The sequence below is a fragment of the Camelina sativa genome, chromosome 20 (genome assembly GCF_030686135.1).
Source record: "Camelina sativa cultivar CO46 ecotype springtype chromosome 20, ASM3068613v1".
NCBI classification, from domain to species: domain Eukaryota; kingdom Viridiplantae; phylum Streptophyta; class Magnoliopsida; order Brassicales; family Brassicaceae; genus Camelina; species Camelina sativa.
The window spans coordinates 11,808,857-11,836,542 of NC_141899.1; the positions used below are offsets into that span (position 1 = coordinate 11,808,857).

General features: G+C 35.1%; 3 protein-coding genes and 2 pseudogenes across 5 annotated transcripts; 3 read left to right on the forward strand and 2 right to left on the reverse strand.

The window, feature by feature from the left end:
• The first annotated feature begins 6,130 nt into the window (after positions 1 to 6,130).
• LOC104770604 (arogenate dehydratase 5, chloroplastic) lies at positions 6,131 to 8,050 on the forward strand. The gene has a single exon (XM_010495052.3). It carries the CDS (start codon positions 6,490 to 6,492, stop codon positions 7,777 to 7,779), a length of 1,290 nt encoding a protein of 429 aa, XP_010493354.1. The 5' UTR covers positions 6,131 to 6,489; the 3' UTR covers positions 7,780 to 8,050.
• Positions 8,051 to 15,866: 7,816 nt separating this feature from the next.
• LOC104770605 (protein TIC 100) lies at positions 15,867 to 20,443 on the forward strand. The gene is made up of 11 exons (XM_010495054.3): positions 15,867 to 16,679; positions 17,108 to 17,179; positions 17,307 to 17,396; positions 17,493 to 17,666; positions 17,875 to 17,965; positions 18,127 to 18,189; positions 18,285 to 18,351; positions 18,611 to 18,714; positions 18,794 to 18,920; positions 19,007 to 19,779; positions 19,873 to 20,443. The coding sequence occupies exons 1-11, from the start codon at positions 16,027 to 16,029 to the stop codon at positions 20,296 to 20,298; spliced, it is 2,640 nt and encodes an 879-aa protein (XP_010493356.1). The 5' UTR covers positions 15,867 to 16,026; the 3' UTR covers positions 20,299 to 20,443.
• Positions 20,444 to 20,752: 309 nt separating this feature from the next.
• On the forward strand, positions 20,753 to 23,217 carry LOC104770606 (histone deacetylase HDT2). The gene is made up of 8 exons (XM_010495056.3): positions 20,753 to 21,267; positions 21,607 to 21,677; positions 21,779 to 22,073; positions 22,166 to 22,317; positions 22,449 to 22,529; positions 22,626 to 22,731; positions 22,879 to 22,996; positions 23,095 to 23,217. The coding sequence occupies exons 1-8, from the start codon at positions 21,255 to 21,257 to the stop codon at positions 23,171 to 23,173; spliced, it is 915 nt and encodes a 304-aa protein (XP_010493358.1). The 5' UTR covers positions 20,753 to 21,254; the 3' UTR covers positions 23,174 to 23,217.
• A 356-nt stretch (positions 23,218 to 23,573) lies between these two features.
• Positions 23,574 to 27,430, reverse strand: LOC104770608 (putative FBD-associated F-box protein At5g22720; annotated as a pseudogene). The gene is made up of 3 exons (XR_015593508.1): positions 26,384 to 27,430; positions 25,665 to 26,278; positions 23,574 to 25,560 (listed from the first exon to the last, which is right to left on the reverse strand). The product of XR_015593508.1 is annotated as a putative FBD-associated F-box protein At5g22720 (transcript).
• Positions 23,835 to 25,515, reverse strand: LOC104770607 (putative F-box/FBD/LRR-repeat protein At5g22670; annotated as a pseudogene). Its single transcript, XR_015593507.1, has 2 exons — positions 24,586 to 25,515; positions 23,835 to 24,498 (listed from the first exon to the last, which is right to left on the reverse strand). The product of XR_015593507.1 is annotated as a putative F-box/FBD/LRR-repeat protein At5g22670 (transcript).
• Positions 27,431 to 27,686: the final 256 nt, after the last annotated feature.

The window sequence follows — 27,686 nt, forward strand, 5'->3', positions numbered from 1 at the left end:
ATCTCTATATATGAAAGATTAAAAATTTGATTTTGTTTCTTCCTAAATATTTTATGAAGGCTATCATGAAGTTAAAGGTTTTCTTCCTAAATATTATTGAATCTTTCCTAAAATTTAAATAAATGTGTTTTCGGCATTTTGCCTCAGTATGTGAAAGATTACTCTATTAGTGAGAGGTAATGATATCACTTAACAATATCCAGACTTTTTATGAAGGTCATCCTTAAGTTCCAATTTTTTTATGAAGGTCATCCTAAAGTTTAATGACGCTTTCCTAAATTTCGTAAAATCTTTCCTAAATTTCATGGAAAGTGTTGTTGGAAGCTGGTTTTTCAAGTTGCAAGAAATCAAAAAGGATTCTAAAAAATACATAGAACTTAAACAAGAAGGAAAAATAGAATAAAGATCCTTGTTAATAGCACTTAAAACAAATCTAATGCTATGAACATAAAAGATACTACATAACAATAAGTTAGAGGATTACACTACTAAAATTAAACCTAAGCATGGTGATGAGATTTTCAAAGTCTCCAGCATGGTGGTGATATGCATTGGGATGAAATTTCCTGCTTCTGTTAATATGCATTGGGATGAAAGTCACCTTGAAGTTTAAGAAAGCTTTCTTTAGTGTCCTCATGAAATCCTAACTTTTTATGAAAGTTACCATGAAGTTTAAGAAAGTTTTCCTAAATTTTGCGGACCTTCCTAAATTTTCATAAACTTTTGACTCTGAAAATTCCGGCAACCACTTCAACACTACAGCTTCAATCATCACATGAACAACAAAATTACCCAAACTATTAGTCACATTACTTGTATACTTAATCCCAAATCTGCCTTTCCTCACTAAAATTTCTTTGATAATCTCTTTCGTCAATTTTCTCCTAATCTCAAGCTTCTTAAATATCATCTCCCTCTCACTCTCTCCATCGCTATCACCATTAGAGGGAGAAAATTACGAATCGAAGGAAGAGAGGAAGCAACAGAAGCAGATTGAGCGTAGATTGAATCAGGAAACTGTGGAGTTCTTCAAGTTAAAAGAGACAGCCTGTTATGGAGATCCAATTATCCGATGAGAGAAGCTTCTCAAAATCAGATTTATCTTCCAATTCGATCACATGCGACAGCTCGGAACTGCGGATGTCAGCAGACATGAATGCTTTAATTGATAGCCGACGATTTTGCCGAAGCTCCGATCTCATGTAAGCACTCAACAACGAGACGGCGGAGATATGTGGAGAAGAGGTACGTGATTTTCACTTGGGCTAAGAAAGCGCTAAGAAAATTGATAATGAATTAATAATTTTAGTATTTAATATTTAATTAGAGTATGTGTGCTAGTTTTGGAAAATATAAAAGTGTGTGCTAAGCTTGGAAGAAAAATTTAAATTTGTGCTATTTTTGAGAATTGCCCATTTTTTCATGTTTATTTAAGCAAGCCTATTTAATGAGTTTAATTTGAAAAATACCCCTATTGTTTACATAAATTAAAAAAATAAACATTATTATTTTTAATTAGGTAAATAACCTAGGATCACAAAAAGTTTTAAGAAATATACATGGATTTTAACAAATAATATGCTATTTATATACTACATTATCCAATGTACAATGATATGTTCTTTAATTATAAATACACCACAATTCTGCAGAACACGAAAAAAAATTTCTTCAAGGCATGTAAGTTTTATTTTTATTTTTATTTGATTTTTCTCACTGGAATTATTCCTAAATAGTGTTTATAATAATTTGGAAATGTAGCAAAAAAAACCATAATAACTAACACTTATAAATCCAAAAATGTTCAAAATAAAATAAAATCATTAATAAAGAAAGAAAAGTATGTTAGAACAACTGGGATATCTCGCATAAAGATTTAAATCAAACTCATGAAGACTTGTTGAAGTCTTAAAGATTAGGGTATTCTTTTTTTAATTTTAAAATTTACAAGTTTAGTTTCATGAATTTTGAGAATTTGTTAGAAATTATGCATACCCCCCCCCCCCTTTTCAAAAATGCTCCTTCGTTAAATCACCTTTTTGAAATTATATGATTAATTTATCAAACGCAATTATTCTGTTGCCAAATTTTAGATGGTTTGGTGAACAAAGAAAAAAAAATTTGGTCATTGTTTGATTGATGGACACCCAAATAAATATCTGTCGATCTGTGGTCGATGAAAACGAACAGGTCTATTATCATTTTTCACTAACTTAGTCCTAACAAAGAGTTTGTCACTTGTGGTGAGGACGAATAACGAAAACATAAAAACCACAATCCCCCTTGAGTCCTTGACCAACCATTAAAATACAACAATTTTCTGATCAGTAGTAATATAATAATGGTACGTAGACAAGTTTACCGGTCCACATATTAGGAAATAAAGCTTATACCATCAGACTCCTCGAGTATCCAAAAGAGAAGCAAACGAAACAATTGAATTAGGACATCTCAAACTCCATTCTATTTTATAGTCAAATCTCTATTATAGAGCAATATTTGCTTCAACCCTACTCTATATTTTACTTTAAAATAGATATAATAATAGGTGCTCTACATATAGAGTAACTCTATTTTCACCTCTATTTTTTTACACTAACTCTATTATAGAGATGAAAATAGAGTAATACATTAGAGAAAAACAGTATTCTATTTTTGAGTTACTCTATTTTAGAAAAAAAAATAGAGAAATACAATGGAGATGGTCTTAGGTTCACCTGTCGTATTAGTGGGACTTTGTTACTTTATTCATAATGCAAAGTCGTGGAACCTTCAATACTAGCGTACGTACGTGAACATTTAACACGTGCACCTTCTAGTAAATATGAAGTCAATTTTGTCAACATTAAAAAAAAAAGTCAATTGTAATAATTGGTTTGGTCTCGTCTCGGTTTGATTTGTTTAGGTTTGGAAAAACTCTTACCAATTCAAGTAATTAAGAATGACTTCTTTTTAAAAAAAGGCCTTCAAATTTTTATTTTCTTACTTTGCTTCTCTTTGGTTTGGTATGTGAGAAAAAAATATTAACTATAGAGATGACTTTGGAAAAAGAAATGTCGTAAGATGTAAATTCTTTTCAAAATAAAATGTTGAAAGAAAAAATGAGTTGTTTGGTTTGAAACCAAAGCGACCCTAAACCTAATGGTATGAGAAACGAATTATACTGAAAAATTAAAATCAAAGCCCTAAGATCGATTCTACATTTACATTGATTATATGCTTAATTTTTATAATATTTATTTTGTAAAGCTGGATTTTTCTTATCCATTGATCAAGTTAGCTAGATTCCCACCAACTGTTGTTTACGCTCTCTAAGATCATCGTGTTATATTAACATACACTACAAAAAAAAAAACAAGAGAATAATTAACGGAATTACTGACGGAAAACCAACAAATTATTAAGATTAATATTAATATATATTGTAGTAAATGTTTTATAACTAGTAAATTTGATCGGCGAAAAACTATTTATTCTCTATTTTTTTTGGTATTGTAAGAAATTGGTAAAAATAAATTTGTCACTATTTAGTTATGTATTTTTCACTTATTCCTACCATTTTGCTGATTAATAATTGCAGTAATTGGTGGGATTTAGATTTTAGAACGAGGTTTAGGTCCTATTAAAAATGTAATAAAAGAGTCGCCAGTCATATTTGAAAACAAAGTTAAAAAAGATTTTCAAACGTTAATCAAGAGTGAAGAGAGATGAAAAGAAATGTAGAAAGAATCAATTCAACATGCTTAGGTACAATGTTAGATAGATAGTGCCACTTGGGGCTTCACCAACTTTGCCATATTAAACCTTTACAAATATATGAATTTAAAAAGGTTTCAACAACCCCATCGATAAATATTTTTACGGCCAACGATCGCTTGTTGATTGTTTTATTATGTCACATATTAAACCAATTATTAGTTTTTATATACCATGAATATGTGTGTTTCTTTCTTCAAAACGAAGAAAAATAAACCAGAATTATATGTATTTATTAGAAGCTGCGCATCACTTTTGAAACCTGAGGTCACACCTATCTTTAACTTTAACTAGAGAAGAAACATATATGACACAAGTATTACATAATCGTGGCATATTGGAGCTGTTGTTACTTGTTAAGTTGTTAGTGGTCCTTTTTATATCCTGCATTCTAATAATTTATTATACATAAACTATTTTGGTATATTTAGTACATGGTCTTTTTGTTAGCATCATAATTTTTGGTTATAATTTAGTACATAAACTTTTGTTAGCATCACATGAAAATATCTTTTTCTCATGAATAAGGTACAATTGGTAAATGGCTTAATCAATTGGTAAAGAAGTAGGGTGTGCAATCAATATACATTCTATTAGAGTTAGGGATAAAGATAATATATTATCCTAGGATAATCTACATCCACCAATATGTCTCACTATAATTTTTGCATGTCTATGTGTTTTCATATGAGAAAACACTAAACTAGTACCTACAGATATGTCTCTCTAGTTCTTTGTGTGTCTATGGTTGTTCGGATTCGGCCTGTGTCCTTGGTTTCCTTCGTAGGTTTCTGAAGCTTCTATTCTAGCTTTATAAGGAAACACCCTTTTATGTTTTTAAGCCACACATTTATGAATTTATTGTTAGAGCGACTATTAGCTATGCCAAAACTAAAGTGATTAGTGCATAAAGATAAAGATATTAATGATATTATTCATAATCTTATGTGTATCATTTTTTTTTTTTTGTCATAATTGAATCGACGAGATTTGATCCATAACCAATTCCTATTACGCGGAATAACACGATTTAGTGGAGTCGAACTTCGATGGAATCAGTCGCAAAGGTAGTATTGTAACCACTTGATTATGTGTATAATTTTTTAGTTCTAAAATACCCAAAAACAATAAATATTGAAAGTCTGCATCCGCATCAGCATAAAACTAAATCTCCTTCATTTGAAAGATCACATCAGTTAATCCATGACTTACTATATAAATTAAATAATTAACTAATTTGAACTCTATACAATGGTGTAAATAACCATGATGCATGCAGCTGAGGATAGAATTGGACAAGAGTTTTATGGTCGGATGGTGAATAGACGAAAAGTTTTTTTATTTTTTTATTAATCGTAAAAATAATAATTAAAATTTAATTAACTAAATACTTAAATCAAAGTAACAGAATTTAACTATTTCGCACTAACAGGCGTTACTGCTCTGTCATTTTTATGGGCATGCAAACATGAAACAATTTTAAAAATTTAAAGTGTAGGTAAAATTGTTTTGGTGGATTATAGTATTAATGAAATTCTTTCTGAGGTTTAAAGTGTTACTCAGTGGCACTTTGAAGATTAAAATATGAGTTTTCTAATTATATGTATTTAAAATAACTAAATTATCAATTTATATTAAATATCTTTAATTAAGTGGTTAAATGTACATTTTGACAACTTACATTCCAGCCAATTGTACTGTCGTCCATTGTATGCTCTACTAATTATTTTATACGATCGAGAGATTCATATATCTAAATTGTAAGATAAAGAGAAAATATGAAATGTAAATATATCCAAATTTAGGGAGATAAAAGAAATGGACCATTGATGGCCAAAAAAAAAAGAACGAAATGGACCATGGATGATCTATGCACCTATAGTTTGTGTTCTTTCAAACTCTTAAAAATTTATATCATAAACTAAATATCATTTGAACATTTTATTTATAGTTTGTTGGGTTAGTACGTATATCAAAATGTTAACTATTTTAATTCTGAACTCATATGCCATGAATTGCATTACGTAATCATATACAAATGGCCAGATATAGAAAACAAAAATGAGGATCAATAATTCCATATGCGATAAAACTCGATCTTTATCTTCCTTCAACCAGAAGAAGAAAAAAAAAAAGACTTAACCAATAGATCACACACCACATGGTTGGTTGATACGAATCCACATATTCATCATACAAATGATCTATATTCATCTAGTTACTTTATTTGGTAATCTTGATTTTAAGGATAAAACTTTGGAACTAAAATAGAAACTTGAAAACATAATAAAATCTCGAATGAACGTTGGCATTTCGATTTTGTTACTACAACAAAGTCCAAAGCCGCCACATGTCATTTGCTAGTCGCATTATTTTTAATCACGAATGATCTTTACTCATAATTAGCAGCAACAAATCTTTATAGGCCTCCGCTGGTTAACACGTACCAAGCAATTCCCCCCATTATTTTAACATATGCAAATTAAAACAAAAAAACTTTATAATTATAAAAATAAAAACAAATAAAATGTGGTAGGTGAAGGATTTGACGGATTTACCCTCAAATACTTAGTATATAATCCTTACCTCGTCTACCATTATCTCTCAGCTTGCAAGTTCTCTCTCTCAGATAACTACAAGCCTTTGTACTGTACTCTTTAAATACGCCGCCGTTTTTTATATATATACTACTATATTTTTTTCCTCTTACCTACCATAAAACAAACTGTAATCATGCAAACCATTTCGCCTGCGTTCTCGTGCGATCTCAAATCCGTAATTCAACCGAATCTAACGGCTAAGAACGCGCGTTTCTCTCACGTAAATGGAAAGCGCGTGTCTGTTCGTTGCGGTTACAGGTCTGAGTCGTTTAGTTTCCCTAACGGTGTTGGCTCGAGTCGAGCTGATTGGCAAAGCTCATGCGCCATCTTAGCCAGCAAAGTAGTCTCGGCTGAGAATTCAAGCTCCATCGCCGATCAAGTCGCCGTCGTTAACGGACACAGTAATAACGGCTCCGTCGATCTAAGCATCGTTCCGTCGAAGAACGGGAAGCCTGGATTGGTTCAGCCGTTAACGATTACGGATCTGTCTCCGGCGCCGTCTCACGGATCTACTCTCCGTGTAGCGTATCAAGGAGTTCCCGGCGCGTATTCCGAAGCGGCCGCCGGAAAAGCTTACCCGAACTCTGAAGCTATTCCGTGTGATCAGTTCGACGTCGCGTTTCAGGCGGTGGAGCTTTGGATCGCCGATCGTGCTGTTCTACCTGTTGAGAACTCTCTCGGTGGTTCGATTCATAGAAATTACGATCTCCTCCTCCGTCACCGTCTCCACATCGTCGGAGAAGTTCAGATCCCGGTTCACCACTGTCTCCTCGCTCTCCCCGGAGTCCGCACGGATTGCATCACGCGAGTGATTTCGCATCCCCAAGCTCTGGCTCAGACGGAAGGATCGCTCAACAAACTCACCCCAAAAGCAGCGATCGAGGCGTTTCACGACACAGCCGCGGCGGCGGAATACATCGCGGCGAACGACCTCCACGACACGGCGGCGGTTGCGAGCGCAAGAGCAGCTGAGCTCTACGGGCTCAATATTCTCGCCGACGGGATCCAAGACGACGCCGGGAACGTCACGCGCTTCTTGATGCTGGCGCGTGATCCGATCATCCCCCGCACGGATCGTCCGTTCAAAACGAGCATCGTTTTCGCGGCTCAGGAACACAAAGGAACTAGCGTTCTCTTCAAAGTGCTTTCCGCGTTCGCGTTTCGAAACATCAGCCTCACGAAAATCGAGTCGCGGCCGCACCATAACTGCCCGGTCAGGGTCGTCGGCGACGAGAACGTCGGGACATCGAAGCATTTCGAGTACACGTTCTACGTGGATTTCGAAGCGAGTATGGCGGAGGCGCGTGCGCAAAACGCGCTATCGGAGGTGCAGGAGTACACGTCATTCCTCAGGGTGCTGGGAAGTTACCCAATGGATATGACGCCATGGTCCACGTTACCACCACCTAGCCAAGACGTATGACACTATTCCTAATATATAATTTTATAATAACATTATGATAAAATTATCGTAATTTATATATATATATATATACTTGGGAATTAAAATTAGAATTTGTAGAACTCGTTTTGCATGTGATATAGTGGGAGAATAATATTAATTTTATTTCTCTCCTATATCACAAACCAAATATTTTGTGTGTTGTATATGTATCTTCTACTCTGTGGGAACAAGACCGGTTTGTAGTTTGGTTTCGTCGAAGATTACAATTGAAGATATTTTCTTAAGCTAAGCTCAGCCATTATGTCTAGTATACATCATTAATCGTTGCTTTAAGCACATACATATTAGAAAACCAAATGTGTAAAAGAGTAAGTAAGTATAACAATGTATACGAAGAAGTCTCACACCATATAACATTTCCAAGTCCAATACCATCATGCATTGATGATTGATCATTTGATAATACTTACATGCTTAAGATGTAAATCATCTCTCCCATTTTATTTTCATCATCTTCCAGAAAAAAACCATTGAGCTAGTGTCTTGAATATTACATTTGTTAATAAAAGATGTTGCAGAATCAACTAATAATAATGATTAATTAGAAGCTATCTTCTTATAAAACACCCGTCCGCGTTAACCAACGAAACAAGAAAGACTTTCAGATTCTAAACATTTTTTTAGTGATTACAAGTCAATTAAAACAAGTTAATTAAAGTAGAGAAGTAAACATACCGTGTGAACACAGGTTCGATTTGATGTTTCTTGCTTTGAAACAAAAGTATAATCGTCATCCATCTGGTCGTGTACTATTGCCAACTTCCATGAATTTTCATTGATATATATATATATATATATATATATATATATATATATTAAAGTTCTCAACTATCTTCAGGATATTTCAGTTTGAGTTGCCAAATATTTCAGTTTGAGTTGTCAAATATTTGAGTTGCCAAACCACAAAAAAAACTTTTCTCTCTCTAAACTTTTTCCTCTCCTTTCTCTCTAAAACAAAAACCTAGATCTACGCCGCTTGCCTCTCCGGTTTGCCTCTTCGGTTTGCCCTTTCGGCGCCGGAGAGGGTTCTCTCTTCCTTCTTTTCTAGTTTCTCTGTTCCTTCCGGTGTCAGTTTCGCCTCTGCAAAGTCGTCCTTCGTCTTCGATTGGGTGTCTCTAGATGGTGGTTTCCGGTGAGTTTTTCGACGTGTGTAGCGGAGTAGTGGGTGGCGGTGGTCGCTGGTGACGACCCGATGAAGAGGCTTGCGGACGGCGTCGACTTTGGGGCTGAATCGGGCAGATCTGAGTTTTCGCGACTTCGTGTATCGTTTTGCTTCACTGGTGGGTTCGGTGCTGATTTGATGCTTTTGCATCGAATTAGCTTTCTCTCACTCCATTCGAGGCGGTGCTTTGCGGTTGGTTTGTGGTTGTTCGTCAGGTAAGGTGGGGCTGCGCTTCATTGAAGGACCGGGTTTCAAGATGCAACAGGAGAGAGGTAAGCTTTCTTCTCCGTCACCGGAGTGGTGTGGTTTCTCCGGCATGCGTTGCGGCTGTGGCCTTATCTCGGCGGTCGAAAGGTTTCGGATCTGGTTCCTCCTGGTTTGAAGACGCCATAGGAGATGCAGAGAAGCCTATCACGGCTCAACCGTCAGGATTGGTGGCTGTGGCAGCGGCGGAAGGCGCATGCGGATAGGAAGGTTTTCCGGTGAGAGTTTAGGTGGTTAACGGTAGATCCTTCTGGATCTTAGATGACTTGCATGGGTTCTGGTTGTTGAGAGGTTGTTTGAGCCACCTCCTCTCTCTAGCCTCCATGTTTAGTGTCTACCGGACCGGATTGAAGTCAGTTTGCCTCGGGAAAGTTTTTCCGGTTGAATAGATTTGGAGTCGGAGGGCTTGGGTCCGAGTATGTCGATTTGCTAGGTAGGGGAGTCGATGTTCATTGGGTGGCAGAGAGTCGACGGATTGGCCTATTTCGAAAGCTTTGTGGTGGGTTTGAATCATCGTTTGGAGATGCTTCTGCGACAGGATCCGAAAACTCCGGCCAAAGAACTGGATCCGGCGTCGAAGTCACAAAACTGTGGGGCTTGTTTTCGTCGGTACTAGTAGGTCTGATCCTTTGCCTCCGTTTAACCGCCCGGAACTAACTTTATTTCTCTGTTTCTGTTCGCCGAAAAATATTTTCCGTTTTGTAACTGTTGTCAAATTGTAATTGCAGGCCTATGCCCAATTGGGACGGCCCATTAATAATAATATTTTCCGTTAAAAATATATATATATATATATATATATATTTGGGCATACGATTTCGACGGAACTTAGTGTTAGTATTTTTTAGATTTGTTTAACACGACTTCACTATTTATACTATATATGTGTTCCCACCTATGTTTTAGGGTTTGAACTATTTTGCATGCCAACACAGTTTTAGATGTGCTGAAAACTACTAACCCCTAGCTGCCTATATATGATGTCCTTATAAGATTAATCCCTTGAGATTCAAAATCGCGATATGAATAAATCACAAGTAACGATTTGTTGTTTTTTGGCACAGTGGTGTTTAGATCTAGCGTGGTGTCCTATAATATCGTACATTTATAAAGTACGGCCACCATATACTAATTAATTAATGTTTAACTTGTTAATGCGAAGACAAAATTGCCAACTAAAAAGTAACCAATACTTAATTCAAAAGAGAGTGGTACTATAGTCTTGCCTTGGTCATAAACACAAAAATTACGATCACGAACATGATGGTTATCTAGATGATCTGAATCATGTCATGGCCCATTTTATTATACTCATAAACACTAATGACGATATACTATCTGAAATGTAATTAAATTTATATTTCATGTGGGACAAATATTATGACGGTACAATTATGTCAATTGACCGTAAAGGGTTTGGTGGGAGAGAGAAGTGGTCGGGAATTAACATATCAACCGAACCTCTCGTCTTGTATTTATTTATGGGGTTTGATTGAAATTTTGTTTTTGTCTTTTGTTCTAATTAAGTAATATTTAGGTTTGATACATATATATATATGTTTAAGCTTGAATTATCATTTTTCAAACACAACTCGAACTTATAGGAAAAACAAAAATTGAATTATCATTTCTTAATCACAACTCGAACTTTATATAAGCAAAATGGAGGAATTAGTTTTTTTAGTACTATATAATAAACAGCATTTTGTCGTCTTTTTCAGTTATTACTTACTCGAAAAAAAATGAAAAAAGTTCCATCGTCATAATATTTGAAACCAACTTCATTAATGTTTAATCCTTCGTCATGATCACAGCAGACAAAGATGATTAAAACACTTCCATTATCATATTACTGATATTAATAATTAAAATATGGTTGATTAAGAGAAATGGCGAAATCAGGAGTGGGGTGGTAGGTGGGAGAAAGAGAGATCGAGCACACTGTGGTAGTTGGTGAGTGTGGGGGAGCCTTGTATAGTACTTAGGATTTGCCGACTTCGTTAGACTCCGGTTAAGCTTTTTGTTGGTTTTAGGTCCGGTTTAAGTTACATATGTTCTTGATTAGTGATTGAACAATAACTTTATGTTATATATATTATATTTGTGGTCCAAGAAAATGACATAAGTTGTAATGAAGTATCGATTGTTTTATGTGTTTTTAAGGGCAATCAACATTATGTGAAGACGACATCATAGAAACCTACCTCAATCAATCAATTTTTAAGGAGTAGAATTTTCTCACTGTGAAACTAGTTTCAGTTGGCAACTTGAAATCAAGTGATATCGTTGAAGATATATTTGGCTTTAGTCTGTATTTCTCTTAAGATCTAGCTTATCTAACTACTGCATAAAATCATGTGATGAGCTTTGATTTAACGTGAATAAGCTCGTTCCAAAAATAAAATGATAAAAAATTATTCTCATTATGGTCTTGTGTTGTTGTTTTCAAACAGCATTTTCCACTCCACTCGAGAATTCACGAACCTATTCATGATAGGTCTCATCTGTGGCGTATATATGGGGATTGGCCAATTAATTAAGCCAATCAGCTCAAAGTAAATATAAGTACATTTAGGCATTCTAAAACCCACCATGATATTGGATCAATTGTGTCAGTGTGTGTGTGTGTTTTTTTGTTTAATACTACTAAATAAATTGTATTTCCTAAAATATGTTATAAATCATTGGTTGGTGAAAGGGATTCAATATTGAGCTCAAAGTAGTTGAGACCTTTTAACGCTATTACGTAAATATAAAATACTGGACGTCTGGACGTAATGTGTATCAGTGTAAATGCATTGGTTCTAGTCTTATACAACTCCTACGACGTCTTTCGTTAAGATTCATGCAAAGTTAATTATATCGACTTGAAACAGCCCATGTTCTCTGAAGTAATGTTCGGCCCATATAACTCAAAATATGGATACAGTATATACAATCAAAATATGGACCAATGATAAATTCAAATTCAATCCCTTAGTCACACTGACACACATATACGATCGTGATGATCAATGACGATACTACGAATAGATTCAACATTCTTCAAAATATGTTCTCTTCATGCTTTTCCTTACATACAATTCCAAAATGTTTTACCCATTCTACTGACAAGGTAGTAACTTAAAAAACAATGGGTTTATCAGCATCCATACATAAATTAATAGATGCATTTCTATTATATAGTTAAACTTAGGGAGCCGAAATGATTAAAACCAAAGCATAGTGAAAATTTAACATTGTGCAAGTTATTTTCATACATTTTTTGTTTTCTCTCTAATTTTGGCTCTCAGCAAGCACTAAGCACTCAAACTCTACTACCATTGTAATTAATTACCTTTTCTTCTTTACTAGGTGTTAGCTCACGCTACGCGTGAGTTCTTACATAATCGTTATTCTATTTTGAATATTATTTTTTCAGTGCACATCAAAATTTGAAGACTACATAGTATAAATTTAAATAAATTAAAGAAATCAAATTTTCTTTTGATAATAATATATTTAGAGCAATTAAGTCATATTTTATCTTACATGCTATATGCCATATATTTTTGTAGTTGTAGTCATTTTTCAAAATCATTGTGATATTTTCATAAAATTGATTTTGTGGTGTTAGTTATGCATATATATATTTTTTTATTATTGTGATAGCTTAAAGAGATTTAAAATATTTCAATTAAGAAAAAATTAAAACAATAAACAGTAGGTTTGCAGTGTCTCATACATATATAACTAAGTGAGTCTAACAATATATTATTAGACTAATACATTTTTCATAAAACTAAAATAAAGAAAACAGCAACTACTTTATTAGGTTATTATCTTAAACTCTTTAATTGTGTCTGGACTTTGATTTATATGAAATTATAGTGTTTCATATAGAAAAAAATAATTAAATTATATATCATATATTACATGTATATCCTATTCAAATAAACTGGAACTTTTATTAAGTTAAAATATCATTGGTTAAATCAAGGGGAAAATAATGATGTTGTAGAATTTATAAAATTATGTGAGATTTGAAATATGAGACTATGAGGTATATAATGAGACATGTGTCTTTCTTTTAATAAATAATACAGAAATCTATGTACCAAAGTTGCAATTAAGTGCATATTAATACATTTTTAACATGTTCTATTATATTAAATTAAATTTATTGAAAACACTACTGTGATATTATTATGGGAGTTACAAACAAATTTTTCTATTTTTCCAACTCCTAAAATTAAAACCCATTTAATTTAAAAGTGAGTGTTGGTGGGTCCATAATTTGATTCAAAAGTATAATATATTACACTGATCGTTTAAAGGAATAGAAATATCTCATTCTCAAATAAACTTGATTTTTTTTTGTTAAAACCAACATATGTGAAATTAAATTTATCTATGGAAATTTAAAAGATAAATATGAATAGATTAGAAAGGCAAGAAATATAAAAAGAATATTTATTTTTATATAAATAAAGAAAAATTGAAAACAATGTTAAATATATATAATATTTTCTAAATTAAAATATAGAATTAAACTCTTACAACACATATGAGATATAAGGCCATCTTTATAGGCATAACTATGGGGTGTTCTTAGCCCAAAAAAAATAGAAAAATAATGAATAGTGGCTTAGAACACCTTTTTTAGTTCTTGATGTAGAACTGATATTGGCTCAGTTCTAAGCTGACGTGGCAAGCTGTGAATGGATACAATTTTTTGCAAACAATTTTTCACAAATTAAAAGAGGATCTGATTAAGAATATATGGAATAAATTTGGACATTAAACTATATATTAATTAAATAAAATGTTTTTGTGCTTTAATTAAATAATATTTTTTTTATCTTTAATGTTTTTGTTGTTTCATAAAAATTTAGTATTGTATTTTGAATTTTAGTAAAAGTTTTATAAGTTTGCAATTTAAATGTTATTTTATAAGTTTTTATAATTGTAATATGTTTAAGAATATTATATTATTAAATCTTATGATCTTAAACATGTTCTCTCAATAACTAACTTTTTAACAAAAGATCTTAACTACTGATCTTACATTATTTTCATAATATTTTTACTCTAAGAACACCTAAAATAGTTCCCCCTATAAAGATGCCCTAACAACATTTGAATATTTGTGGGAGAGGAGGAGAGAATGATTACTTAGGGCATCTTCAACCCATTTTTTCATTTTTAACTCTATTTTGCAGTAAATCCATTGCAGTAAATCCATTTTGGAGATGGTTTTACTCCAACCAATTTCTCCATATTTGACTCAAAAAAAAAATATTCTAAGAATATTCATCTTATATCTTATTATTAATTTATATAATGATCCTTTACTTATTAAAATTACAAACTTGATCCAATTATCTTATTTTTAGCAAAAAAACAAAAAATTAGCATGCTATTTATATTTAAAATTTATTATTGAATAACATTACATTACACAACATTCATTAATTATTAGTGTTTGTTGTATTAAGTTGTTTTTAATATTTAGTTTAAGTCATATTATGTATTTCAAATTTTATTGGTAGTAATGCTATTTTGTACTTTTGTTTGTATTGTCTATTTTCTATGTATTATATGTTAATTGTAGAATTTTAAAATTATTATTTATAAGTTTAAGTATAAAATAATAATATTTAACTATATTTAGATATAAAATATAAATCTATATAAATTTAAGGGACTGATCTGCAAATAAAAAAGCTCAACTCCAAAATGGAGAAATGAATTAAAAGTCTTCAAATATAGAGACAAATATAGAGATCTCCATTTTGCAGATGGAAATAGAGTGGGGTTGGAGAAGGTTTTTCTCCAAAATGGAGTTTGCAGATAGAAATGGAGATGGGTTGAAGTTGGTCTTATAAGATGATAATCCAAATTAGATATTGGAGATGAATCTTTAAAAATAAAACAATGTAAAATTTATATCATGTAGTCTATAATATTAAAATTTATCGTTAAAAATTTACAATGATTTTCATCTGTTTTTTTTGTAACCCATAGAACAAAAATATGAAATTGAAAACAAAACAAAACGAAAAAATGATTTGAGGTATTGTATAAGAGAATGAGAGAAGTGGAAGAGAATGAGAGAATGTGAAAATGAGAAAGTAAAAGAATGCCAATATGGGAGAATGAAAGAATGTTTATTTATATGATGATAATTGATGGAAGTTACATTTAGAATTATGAGAATTACAATTATAAATTATTGTGTCTGAATAAAATTGAGTGGTGAAATATGATTAATGAATCATTTATTTTATTTTCAGTTATAATTTTATTTTAATGTGTGAGTTAAATTTTTTTATTTCAATTAACTAATTAGAAAACAAATAAAAAAATAAAAAAATTAGAAAGCATTAAATGAAAATTAACCAATAAGGAGAAACCAAAATATTACTTTTATATATATGATTTTTCACATTCCAAGAAGAAAAATAAACTCGAAAGATCAATGGATTTAATTGATTACTCAAACTCAAACTACCTACTCTGTAAATTTAATTGTTTTTTCCTTCACATTCCAACAAGAAAAAACAGGAGAAAAGAAAAACTTGAAAGATCAATGGATTTAGTAGAAATAAAGCAAAGTTAGAGTGCCGAAATTGAAAAAAAAACAAAAACATAGGGGAGAAATAAAAATAATCTGCGAATGTTTTTTTGTTTCAGTCAGTACTCGTTTACACAAAAACCCCAAAACCTCACCCTTTCACCCACTTATCTGCTCAACAACACTCTTCACCTATCCACTTCCTCTCCTTCAACCCTCCCTCATGGCTAACGACGAACTCACCGAGTCAAAGCAAGACCCGAGTCAACAATCACCCAATGCGAATGAAGAAAATGGCTCAGACTCCGACTCAGACTCATCATCCCAATCCTCCGGCGACGACTTCTACATCTCCGAGTCGGAGAACGAAGCAAAAGGGGAAGAAGAAGAAGAAGAAGACAACAGCATCCTCAATTACGTTCGACCAAGCGACATCCCCCCCGACCCAAACGCGAACCCAGAAACCAACATCCGCCGGTTCAATCGAGTACTCGACGGGAAGCGAGTGAAGCGTATGGAGGAAGAGGAAGAAGACAACTACACATTCTACGAGGATCTATTCGATTTCCCTAGAGACCCAGAACGGTGGAAAGAAGAAGATCTTAGGGAGATTTGGGCTGATGGTCCATTGGATATGACTAAACCTGGTTGGGATCCTGTTTGGGCTGATGAAGATGATTGGGATGTTGTTAACGATGAGATTGAAGAAGGTCGAGATCCTGAGATTCAACCTTTCTATGTTCCTTATAGGAAACCTTATCCAGCGATTCCGGATAACCATTTTGATATTGAGAATGCTAAAGGTGTTGTTGAGGAGCTTGATAGGATTGAAGAGTTTCTTCAATGGGTCAGCTATATTTTCCCTGATGGAAGCTCGTAATACCCCTTTTTTTGTTCTCTCTCTCTCTTTGACTGTTCCTTGTTTATGTGAATTTGGTGTTTAAAGCTTTGATTTTTTGGGTTTAGGGTTTATATGTTTTGATTCATTTGATGTTTATTTCTCCAATTCAGCTTAAAGCAATCTCTAAAGTTGGTGACTTTCTTAGTTTGTTGTGTTTTATAAGCTGCGGATTTACTGTTCATGAAGTTTGGTTTGCATCTTTTTTTAGTCTAAAGTAGAGTTTCAATTCTGGAAATTGAAGGAAATGGCAATGCAGGTTGAATGATAGGGCATTAGAAACTTTCTTGCTACTTAGTTTAAAGAGCTTCTTCATCTGTTTGGGGTAGCTTTGTGATGTATAGTTTCATCTTGATTCAGAAGATTCGTATCTCACTATTTTCTCTCTCTGCTATTTTGCTAAAAGGTATGAAGGTACAGTCTGGGATGACTTGGCTCAAGGAAAAGGTGTTTATATTGCTGAAGATGGGCTTGTGAGGTGATACTTTTGTTTTTGTAGATTTACTTGTTTTTTTTTTTTGTTTCCCTTGTTCATGTTTTACATTGGTTTTCAATGACCGAACAAATATTTTTTTTTGGTTTTGGCTCTGAAATTGAATCTTTAGGTATGAGGGTGAGTGGCTTCAGAATGACATGGATGGTCATGGGGTTGTAGAAGTTGATATTCCTGATATTGAGCCTATGCCAGGTTCCAAGTACGATTACTGTTCCTATTAATCTTCCCAAAGGATTCTATGGACAATTGGACCTGGTCGTTTGAATAAGAGATACTGTTCTTTCTGTGTATGTAGGCTTGAAGCTAAGATGCGTGCAGAAGGAAGGATTATCAAGAGAGATTATATGAGTCCAGAAGACAGAAAGTGGTTGGAAATGGATGTTGAGGACAGTGTTGCACTTACTAATGGGAATTTCCAAGTTCCTTTCTATGAAAACGAAGAGTGGGTCAACCAGTTTGGCGAGAAACCGTGAGTCTCTGCAATTATAAGTTCATTACTAGATGGCTTACTTCCCAACACTGATTTGAGTGATTTGGTTCTATTTTTTTATTTATTGACCTCATTAGATATATTCGTGGACTAAGCGATAACTTGAACTAAGCTGAAAATGCCATTATTGTTGATTCCCTCTCCATTCCTTATTAATACATTGTGTATTATATGGTTTTCATACCAGGGAGAAAGGTCGATATCGCTATGCTGGTCAATGGAAGCACAGTCGAATGCATGGGTGTGGTGTCTATGAAGTTAATGAACGCATCCTATATGTGAGTAGTACGAAAATTTGGTCGTTTACATCATAATTTCTTGTAGTCCTAAAATACCATTTTCTTTAGTGGTTTGGGTAAAAGTTTTTCCTCCATGAAGCATTTTCTTTAGTGGATATTCATAGTTCTGACACTAGTTCACATTCTTAATGGTAATGCAGGGTAGATTCTACTTTGGGGAGCTATTGGAGGAGGAGCATGGCTGTACCGTAGATATTTGTGCGGTAGTCACCCATTATTCTGTTCTCTGTGATACATATAACTTTCAGCAAAGAAAGAGGAAGTAATGATAAATATACTGATGTGAAAACATTTTCAGCTGCATTCTGGTTTGGCGGAGGTGGCCGCAGCTAAGGCTCGAATGTTTGTAAACAAACCTGACGGAAGTATTGCCCCTCTTCCTTATTGCTACTTCTGTTTGTTCTGTGTATTAAGTATAAGCCAAGACATATTTAAGGGCATGTTTGATTCCTTTACATCAGTGCAGGACCCTCTCTAGTAATCATATTCTGTTTCAAATATATGTTTGGCCTTTCTTTCAAGCAATGTCCAGCTTATGAGAAAAGTGGAAGAGAACTGGTCATTTTACAGTACTGTGTTAATTTAGTTGGGACCTCAAAGTGTTTTTTGTTTTTATGTATGCAGTGATTAGGGAAGAAAGGGGTCCATATGGTGATCCTCAACATCCATATTTTTATGAAGAAGAGGATGTTTGGATGGCGCCAGGTTTCATTAACCAATTTTATGATGTGGGTCATTTCTTATCAGGCTTTTCGAGTTAGTTCTCTGACCACAAAGTTGACATAAGAATCTGTATTTTTTTGGTAGGTCCCTGAGTATTGGGAAACCTACGTAGATGAGGTGGATCAAGAAAGGGAAATGTGGTTGAACTCTTTTTACAAAGCTCCTTTGAGGCTACCAATGCCCGCTGAGCTCGAACATTGGTGGAAAAATGGTAATGACTCATACAGATTTTGGTCTTACATGATTGAATGTTTGCGATGTTCTATTGAATCTGTGTGTTTTATTTTTCTTGATCAGTGGAGGTGACACCGGAGTTTGTCTTACTGAACAAAGAACCTGAACCTGATCCTGAAGATCCTTCCAAACTTGTTCAAACGGAGGACCCTGTTATTTTGCATACGCCAACAGGTCGGATAATAAACTATGTCGAGGATGAAAAGCATGGCATTCGATTATTTTGGCAACCTACTGTGGAGGAAGGAGGGGAAGAAGTGGATCTTTCAAAAGTTGAGTTTTTGCCACTTGGTTTCGACGAGTTCTATGGGAAAGAAGTGGCAGTGAAAAAGGAACACCCGATAAAAAGATTCATACTTGGAATCGAGAAATCGGTGAAGCCGATGATTGACGGGTTAGAGAAATGGACAGAAGAGAAAAAGAAAACAAATGAAGAGAGAAAGGAGATGATACAGAAGGAGCTTGAGTTAGTAGAGGCTGAGATTTGCTTAGAGGAAGCTATAGAGGATATGGATGAAGAATTGAAGCTGAAAGAACAAGAAGAGGAAAAAAAAACTGAAATGGGTTTGACCGAAGACGATGATTTTGTCCCGGTTCAAAAAGAAGAGAAAGTTGTCACTGTCAAAGAGAAGATACAAGAGAAGAAACCGGAAGAGAAATACAAAGATGATGATGATGAGGATGATGATGATGGTGAAGGCGGAGAAGATGATGACGACGATGATGATGATGATGATCTTGGGCCATCAAGTTTTGGATCTGCAGACAAGGGAAGAAGGAATTCTCCCTTTTCTTCATCCTCATTGTCTTTTGCTTCTTGTACCCTCTTTCCCGCGGTAATACTCCTTCTCTTATTTTTCAGCATAATAAATTCAGTTTGGATCTCGATTAGAAGAAGTTAGTATTGATACCTATGTAAAACTTGGCAGGTACAATCAAGACTAGAAAGATCGTTTCTAGCATGGAAGCAACATAGAGCAGAACCATCAAAAGCGAAACCAGGAATCATCAAAGGAGCAGAAAACACATCAGCTTCAATCCATTTCCCTCCATTGCCAAGAAACAAACCCGGACTGAAGATGGCAAAGGCATCATCAAACCGAGGTTGTATCCAGAGAAGCAACGGAAGCTCAAGATCTCAGTCTCAGCTAATGTCTCTCTCACGACAACTATCTTGCAATGCATCATCATCATCTTCTTCTCCTCCTGATAACAACAACAGCTCCAATGAAGACCTCAGAGATTCCGGAATCTGGAAAACACCGGTTGGGGAAATGAGCGCGGTTTTGTCGCTCCAAATCCATACAAAATGTTGTGATATGTTTGCAGAGACTCCTCCAGCCTTCTTCCAGTAGCTTTTAGCTCAGAGTTTCTTCTCTTATGTACCCTTTCAGACATCTTCTTCTTTGGTTGTGGACAAAATCATTTGAATATTTGTTGTTGTTGTTGTATTGTCTAATAAATATTTTACCAAAACTATCAATGAATTTTTTTTGTTTTTGTTTTGGACCGCAACTGTATCAATGAATCTTTATTTTCTTAAATCATAAATTTATTGAGAAATGAGAATCTTCTCGAAATATTTAGGGGGGGGTGTATTCAACTTCATTTTAAGTGATTTGTGTGAAATTTACAAATTCTATGTTATTCAATCATGAATTTTAAAAAGTCTATTAAAATCCACTATTATTAAACTGATGATTTAAAAATCTACTTTAAAATCAATTAAAATCCCTTGTTATTGAACTGATGATTTAAAAATCTACTTTAAAATTCACTGTTATTCAAAACAGTTTTGTGGATTAGGATTTTAATAATTTTTAGGATTCCGAAGGATTCTGGAGGATTTGTTTAGTTAAAAATACAGAAATCCAAATCTCATGGTTTTAGGTGGGATTTGAAAGAATTTTACAGAAAATCATATGAATTTCTCTAAAATCTATCAAAATTCTAAATTTCTTAAATCCCATCAAATTCTTCAAAATCATGGTTTGAATACACCCCCTTAGATTCAATAATTTTGGATTTTTACCATTTTATCTTTATCACAAGTAAAGGCAATATTTCGAAAATAATGCAAGCGTTACATTGTTGTACTTACGCCGCATCAAGCCCAAAACGACATCGTAGAGAGAGAGAGAGAACCGCCCAAGAAGAACCCTAGGCTCTTCTTAAACCTCTCCTCGATTATAAATTGTCCGCAAAACCTCTTCTTCTTCTCTGCCTCTTTCACTCGCAATTCTCTCTTTTTCTTCGCTTCCTCAAAAACCATAAAAGCTCCTTTTTCTCTCTTCCTCGTTCAACAACAACAATGGAGTTCTGGGGTAAGCATCTGTCTTCTTCATCCTTGTTTATTATCTCCGTCGTCTCTACTGTTTCCTGTTTTCCCGTTTCTAGAATTCGATCGGTTTTGTCTCATAAGAAACTCGTGTTTTTTTTTTTTTTTTTTTTTGCTTTGCTTTATCATCTATTCGTGTGTTTCGTGTTCGCTTTTAATTTTCCTTGGAGTTTCTTACTCGATTTTGAAAACTGTTCATACTTCGTTACGTTTGTTAGCTAAGCTTGTTTAGGTTTCGTTTAGGCTCTCTAAAGTAAACAAAGTGATGAACCTTCTGAGAGACGAAGAACTCATGTTTGATTTCTTTTGTATAATGTTAATACAGGAGCTGAAGTGAAGCCAGGGGCACCTCTCAAGGTGAGCCCTGAAGACGACCACCTCATCCACATCTCTCAGGTTATTTTTTATTTCTTAAAAGCTAGGGTTGTTTGAAGTTTGTTTAGGTTAGCTGCAACGAAATAGCTTGATTGATTCTGGGTTTCTCTCTATGTGTGTAGGCGTCGATTGATGGTAAGTTGAAAACGGGAGAATCTATTGTCTTGACTGTGACTGTTGACAGGAAGAAGCTTGTTCTTGGAACCCTTTCTCAAGACAAGTTCCCTCAGATTAGCTTTGATCTTGTCTTTGAGAAAGAGTTTGAGCTTTCCCACAACTGTACCAAAGGAAGCGTCCACTTCCTTGGTTACATATCCCCCAACATCGACCAGGACGACTCTGACTACTACTCCTCAGAAGAAGAGGATGAAGCGGTTCCTGCTAATGTTCCTGCCATTGCTCCTGCTCCTGCCAATGGTAAGCGTTGTGGATGCCTACTATTTTCTTTGTTTTCTTTTCTTTAGAAAGTTGTTATCTCATCTCCAATGTTATTGTACTTTACATTTCAGGAAATGCTGTAGCTGCTGCTTCGAATGTTGTCAAGGCTGACTCTAAGCCAAAGGCCAAGCCTGAAGAAGTGAAGCCTGAATCTGAAGATGATGAGGATTCCTCTGACAACGAGGAAGACGAGTCTGATGACGATGATGACTCTGAGAAAGGAGTGAGTTTTTTTTTTTGTACCTGTCTATGATTTGTGTTTTTCTATATCTGATAGTAGTATGTGCATTCATACATTCCGGAGTAGTTGAGTAGGTTGGTGATGAATTTTGTGGTGATGCTTCTTTTTTGTAGATGGATGTTGATGAAGATGACTCAGATGATGAAGAGGAGGAGGATTCTGAGGATGAAGAGGAGGAGGAGACTCCCAAGAAGGTAGATATACTGTCAATTTAACATTTGCTCTGCTTACTGTGCTTAATACCTAGTCCTTTTTTCTCACTTTACTGTTTCGTATGTTTTATTGAAAAGCCTGAGCCAATCAACAAGAAGAGGCCAAATGAATCTGCTAAAACACCTGTCTCGGGAAAGAAGGCAAAACAAGCAGCAGCACCAGCAGTTACTCCTCAGAAGACAGGTTAGAATGATAAAACTCTTTATCTCTCTCTGTAGAGTTGTCTTGTTGTTGAGATCTATTTAGATTAGTCAATCTGAGTAGAATTATGACCAGAATGATTGTATGTATTCTGATGAAAGAAAACTACCTTGTGTTACATTGGTACAGAAGAGAAGAAGAAGGGAGGGCACACAGCCACACCACACCCAGCTAAAAAGGGTGGAAAGTCTCCTGTGAACCAGAGCCCTAAGTCTGGAGGTCAATCATCCGGTGGTAACAACAAGAAGTAAGTTCGTCTCTTTCTTAATCTCTCATAAGCTCGATGATGTGTGAAAATGGATTCAGTGTGATGATTGATGTTTGATCAATGTTGTGTGTATGCAGGCCATTCAACTCAGGCAAACAGTTCGGTGGTTCTAACAACAAGGGATCTAACAAGGGCAAGGGAAAGGGTAGAGCCTAAGGAGGTGGATCAAGGAGAGATTTTGGTTTTAAGTAGATGATGAACTTTTAAGGGTGCTTCTGGGATTTTATCCTTTTTATTTTATATTTTGAGAATTTATCTCTTTCTATTGGAAGAGCTATTTTGAGTATTGCAGTTTCTACTTTCCTATGTAATTCAGTAAGAATATTGCTGGAATATGAAAGATGACTAAAAAAATTGCAAGCGTTACTTAATTTTTGTTTCCGTTTGAATAGTGACCCAAGATCTTCAAACCCAATTGAGATCCTGAGATTAGGCAAGACTCAAACTCGAAACAATGCACCCAGACGTTTTGAAGTCTCAATGAAACCAAAGTCTCACATAAGTAAAGGCATCATACCAATTACCAAACGTATCAATCCAATGAGAGTTGACTTCAAGATGAAAGCTAAGCTATAGATAGAAGCTGTTAAGAGCAAAGCTGCTATTGGGACGTCTACAAAACAGAATGCACAAGCCTAGCTCATCCTTTAATTATAGAACAAGCCAGCTTATCGATTCTTAACCATTTACACGTTCTGTTAACAACAAAAGCAGATGAAATTTTCTAAAACTTGGTATGTTCATCTGTACTTGATACAATTAGAGCTGTAACATCTATAACCCTAAGTACGGTTAAATCTTCAAGAACCGGGCTTGCTGAGATAAGGTCCTCCAGAGATTCAACATCATAGTATAAATTCCTTTCTACATGCATCACCTTGAGATTAGGCAAAGACACAAACTGGACAGCTAAGAGCCACGAAATGAAGTCTCAGTGAAACCAAAGTCTCACATAAGTAAAGGCTTATAGGCACCATATCAACCATATGATCCGCAGGACAGTGGACTTCAAGATGTTACAAGAACTTGTGTATCACATTTGGATAAGTACCGTCAAGTCCAACATGAACTTCACAAGAAGCAGAACATCTCCTAAATCTCAGAAGTTCCATGAAGATGATAGACTCTTTCTCCATTCTCTTGCAACCCAATTGCAGCGTAAACTTCTTGAGAACAGCCGAATTCTCGAGGAAGTACTTTACTAGTTTCAATTCCGGTTCAGCTCCGCTTAGAGGTGTTCGAATCTCAACATGCTCCAGGGATGATTTTAAATATTTTGGAATTGATGATGAGAAAATAAGTAACTCAAAAGGTAAAATTTATAAGCTAAATTCATCACCAAGACAAGGGATTTGAGATTTGGAAAGCTCTCAAGAAAGTTGGGAAGCTTGTCCAAATCAGAGTTATAAAAGACCGCACAGAATTGGATCATGTAAGGAAACTGGGGCAGCGGTTTCGTGTCTCATGTAGCGAGAGAGGAGCTGCAAACACAAAGAAAAGACAACTTTTTTAATCAAAAGAGACATCCAAATACTCAATTACTTCCTCTGACATATATATATATATACCGTCAAAGTTGTTCCACTCATAGTCATGTCCGTTACGCTCGAGAGACTTGTGAGGAAGTTTCTCACTACACTTCTCTTTAAAGCGACATTTCTTACTACAATTCTCACCGCATCAAAACTGACATCAATATCTACCTTGGCAAGTGAACTCAAACTGCTTATAACGAAACGTTTCGACTGGTGATCTTCAAGACTCAAATAGCTGAGTCCAGGAGCATCAATTGCAACCTCCAAATCATCATACTTGCTAGCACGATAACCATCACTATCAAGAACAAGTTTGAGAATCTTTAATGACTGAGAACGTACTCGTAAAACCTTAACTATGTACTCTCTCTCTACATATCTAACAACTTTCAAATCTTCAAGAACCGGGCAAGATGAGATAAGATTCTCCAAATGAGCATCATTAGCATACCTGTTGTCTACTAAATGCATGATTTTCAGACGAGGTAGAGAAACATTCTCGAAATCAGCCAACGACACATTATTCAGTTTCAAGGATACCAGAGACTCACAGGTGTAAAGGCTAAGGGGCATCAGCTTCTCACCTATATAACTCAAACGGCATATAACAACATCCAAATGTTGAACTTTACGCATAACTGCGTTGTGGATCCACTGCGACAACTAAGACTGATCAGGCTGATTTCTCATAAGAAAAAGTCTGAGCTTGTGTATGAGTGTCTCCCTAGAGATATCAAGAAAGCCATGGACAACACTCGCAAATTCAGAGTAACCAGCTGGGGACTCAGAAACGTCCAAATCCAACAGAGGAACCGATAGCCAGACACTTTTCCATCGCTTGGAGAAAACACAAGTCCTAACAGCAATCTTTGTAGGAAGATCAGATAGTATCTGACACAGCAAATGATCAGGTAAGAAGCTTATCCTATCTTCCCCAACTCTACGACGACCTCTCTCGCTCATTGTTTTGTCTCACTTTCAAACACACACACACATACAACACAAGATCTGCATATCACAATACCAAAAACTTTAAACACACAAAATTATTGAATCTTGAAACGAATTTGAAGAACATATAACTCAAAGGAGTTCAACAGATCATATCTTACCGCTAAAGAGATTAGGACCGGTGCTCTGGCTGCTTCTCAGGTTCGTCTTCTAGGGCTTAGGCATTAGGAAAATTATTTTGATTTATCTGTTATTTTTCCCGCGATATTTTTGCTTTAGATAAAATCAAGCAAAATATACTTTAAACTAAAAATAAGTCAAATAAAAAGAAACATCAAATGTGAAGTTGAATTTAATCTAAACAAGGACAAGTCAGACAATCACAAAAGACATGAAAATAGTACTTAATCCAAGTCCAACCTTAAGACTGTATGATGGTCATCGTAGAACCACCTACAAGTCCCTATGTAAAGGGTCAGCAACATGTATAATTCAAGAAGATTGACCCTGGTTAAGGAACCCAAATGGCTTACGATTTTACTCACATATACTAAGATACTGGACTATGTCTGAGAGTGCACTTGTACAACCTTCACATTGGGGTGTATTCATTGAGTTGAGGTAATGAAACAGACTTGCAACTACCAAACTATACCTGATGGAAGCGTTTAAGAAGCTGTGGTACTTTGTGCAGGTTGCAGAAAAGCATCTCTACTTCCAAACAAGACAGGTTGCAAAACTGGAGTGACTCTGATATAGGGTGATACATAATGGACTACTCACCAGAGAAAAAAAAAAAAAAATGGAGATAAGAATAATGGTGAGCAATATTATCATGCAAAGACCATCATATATATGTGAATTGCGAAGCCATATATACCTCGTAAGCATCGTTAGAAATCTTCATATCTCTAACTCCCAAGATACTGGTGAAAAAATCACGCAAAGTCAACTTCATCAGCACTCTTCACCATGTAAAAATCGCCAAGAATATCAACCTTGGTTAAGGAATCCAAACTGCTAAGTACAGCAAACTCAGCTATATTATCACCGAGATTCAAATACATGAGTCTAGGGGCATCAATCAAAACCCTCAAGTTTTCATACTCAATTTCCTCCGCCAAAACTTCAACCTCGTAATCATTGACACCATGTGCTATACTGAGACTGGTTAATGTCTGGGAGCGCACTCGTACAACCTCAACATTAGCATCAACCCTTTGAACAATCTCCAAATCTTCAAGAACTGGGCAACCCGAGATGAGTGACTCTAGAACAGCCTCATTTGCATATACATTGTGTTCTAAACGCAACTTCTTGAGGCAAGGTAAAGACACAGACTCAGATTTACCCAAAAATACTCGATGGAGTCTTAAGTAAAAGAGCGTGTCACAGACAAAAAAGAGGCTTAAGGGCATCACTTCCAAACACTCAAGCTTTACAGGACCAAACTCAACATCAAGATGCTCAAGTTTAGTCGTAGCCACAAAATCAATCCACGGCGTGACGCAAGACTGATCACTTTCACTCTTGTGAATACTAAGCTTGAGCTTGTGCAAGCAAGACTTATGTTCCCTTGAGAAATCTAGGAACTTATCCATAAACCCCACAAAGGTGTTGTAATCTGGGAACTTAGAAGAGTCCAAATCCAACTTGGGAATCAAAAGCCAGAGACGTTTCCACCTAGTGGACAAAACACTAGTCCTAACAGCTTCTTTTGTCGTCGGAAGATACAAAAGTATCTGAGATATCAAAGAATCAGGCAATTTGCTTATCATATCCTCCGACATTGAATCCGCTCGCAAAACTAAAACCGAAGATTCAGAAACAGTGAAAACCTTAGAATACTAACTTATTACTAAGTACAAGTAAGTACTCAGCATTGAGGAGGAGTTTCAGAAACAGATCAGAAAGCAACAAAGAAAATGAAATGACCTAATGGGTTTATTAGAGACGGAGATGGAGTGTTTAGCGAAGTTCCAACACTCAAGCTCTACTCTCTAGGCACGCGTTTGCGAGACTCCGAGTACAATGGAGGAAGAAGAAGACGACGAGTTAAGGAGGATGAGTCATTTCTCATCTGGAGTCTTTTAACGAGTTAACGAGTTTGTAACGACAACTCAATTCTGTATTTTGGTTTTAACTAGCTGGCCCAATTTTTTATTGGGCTTGACGCCACACAT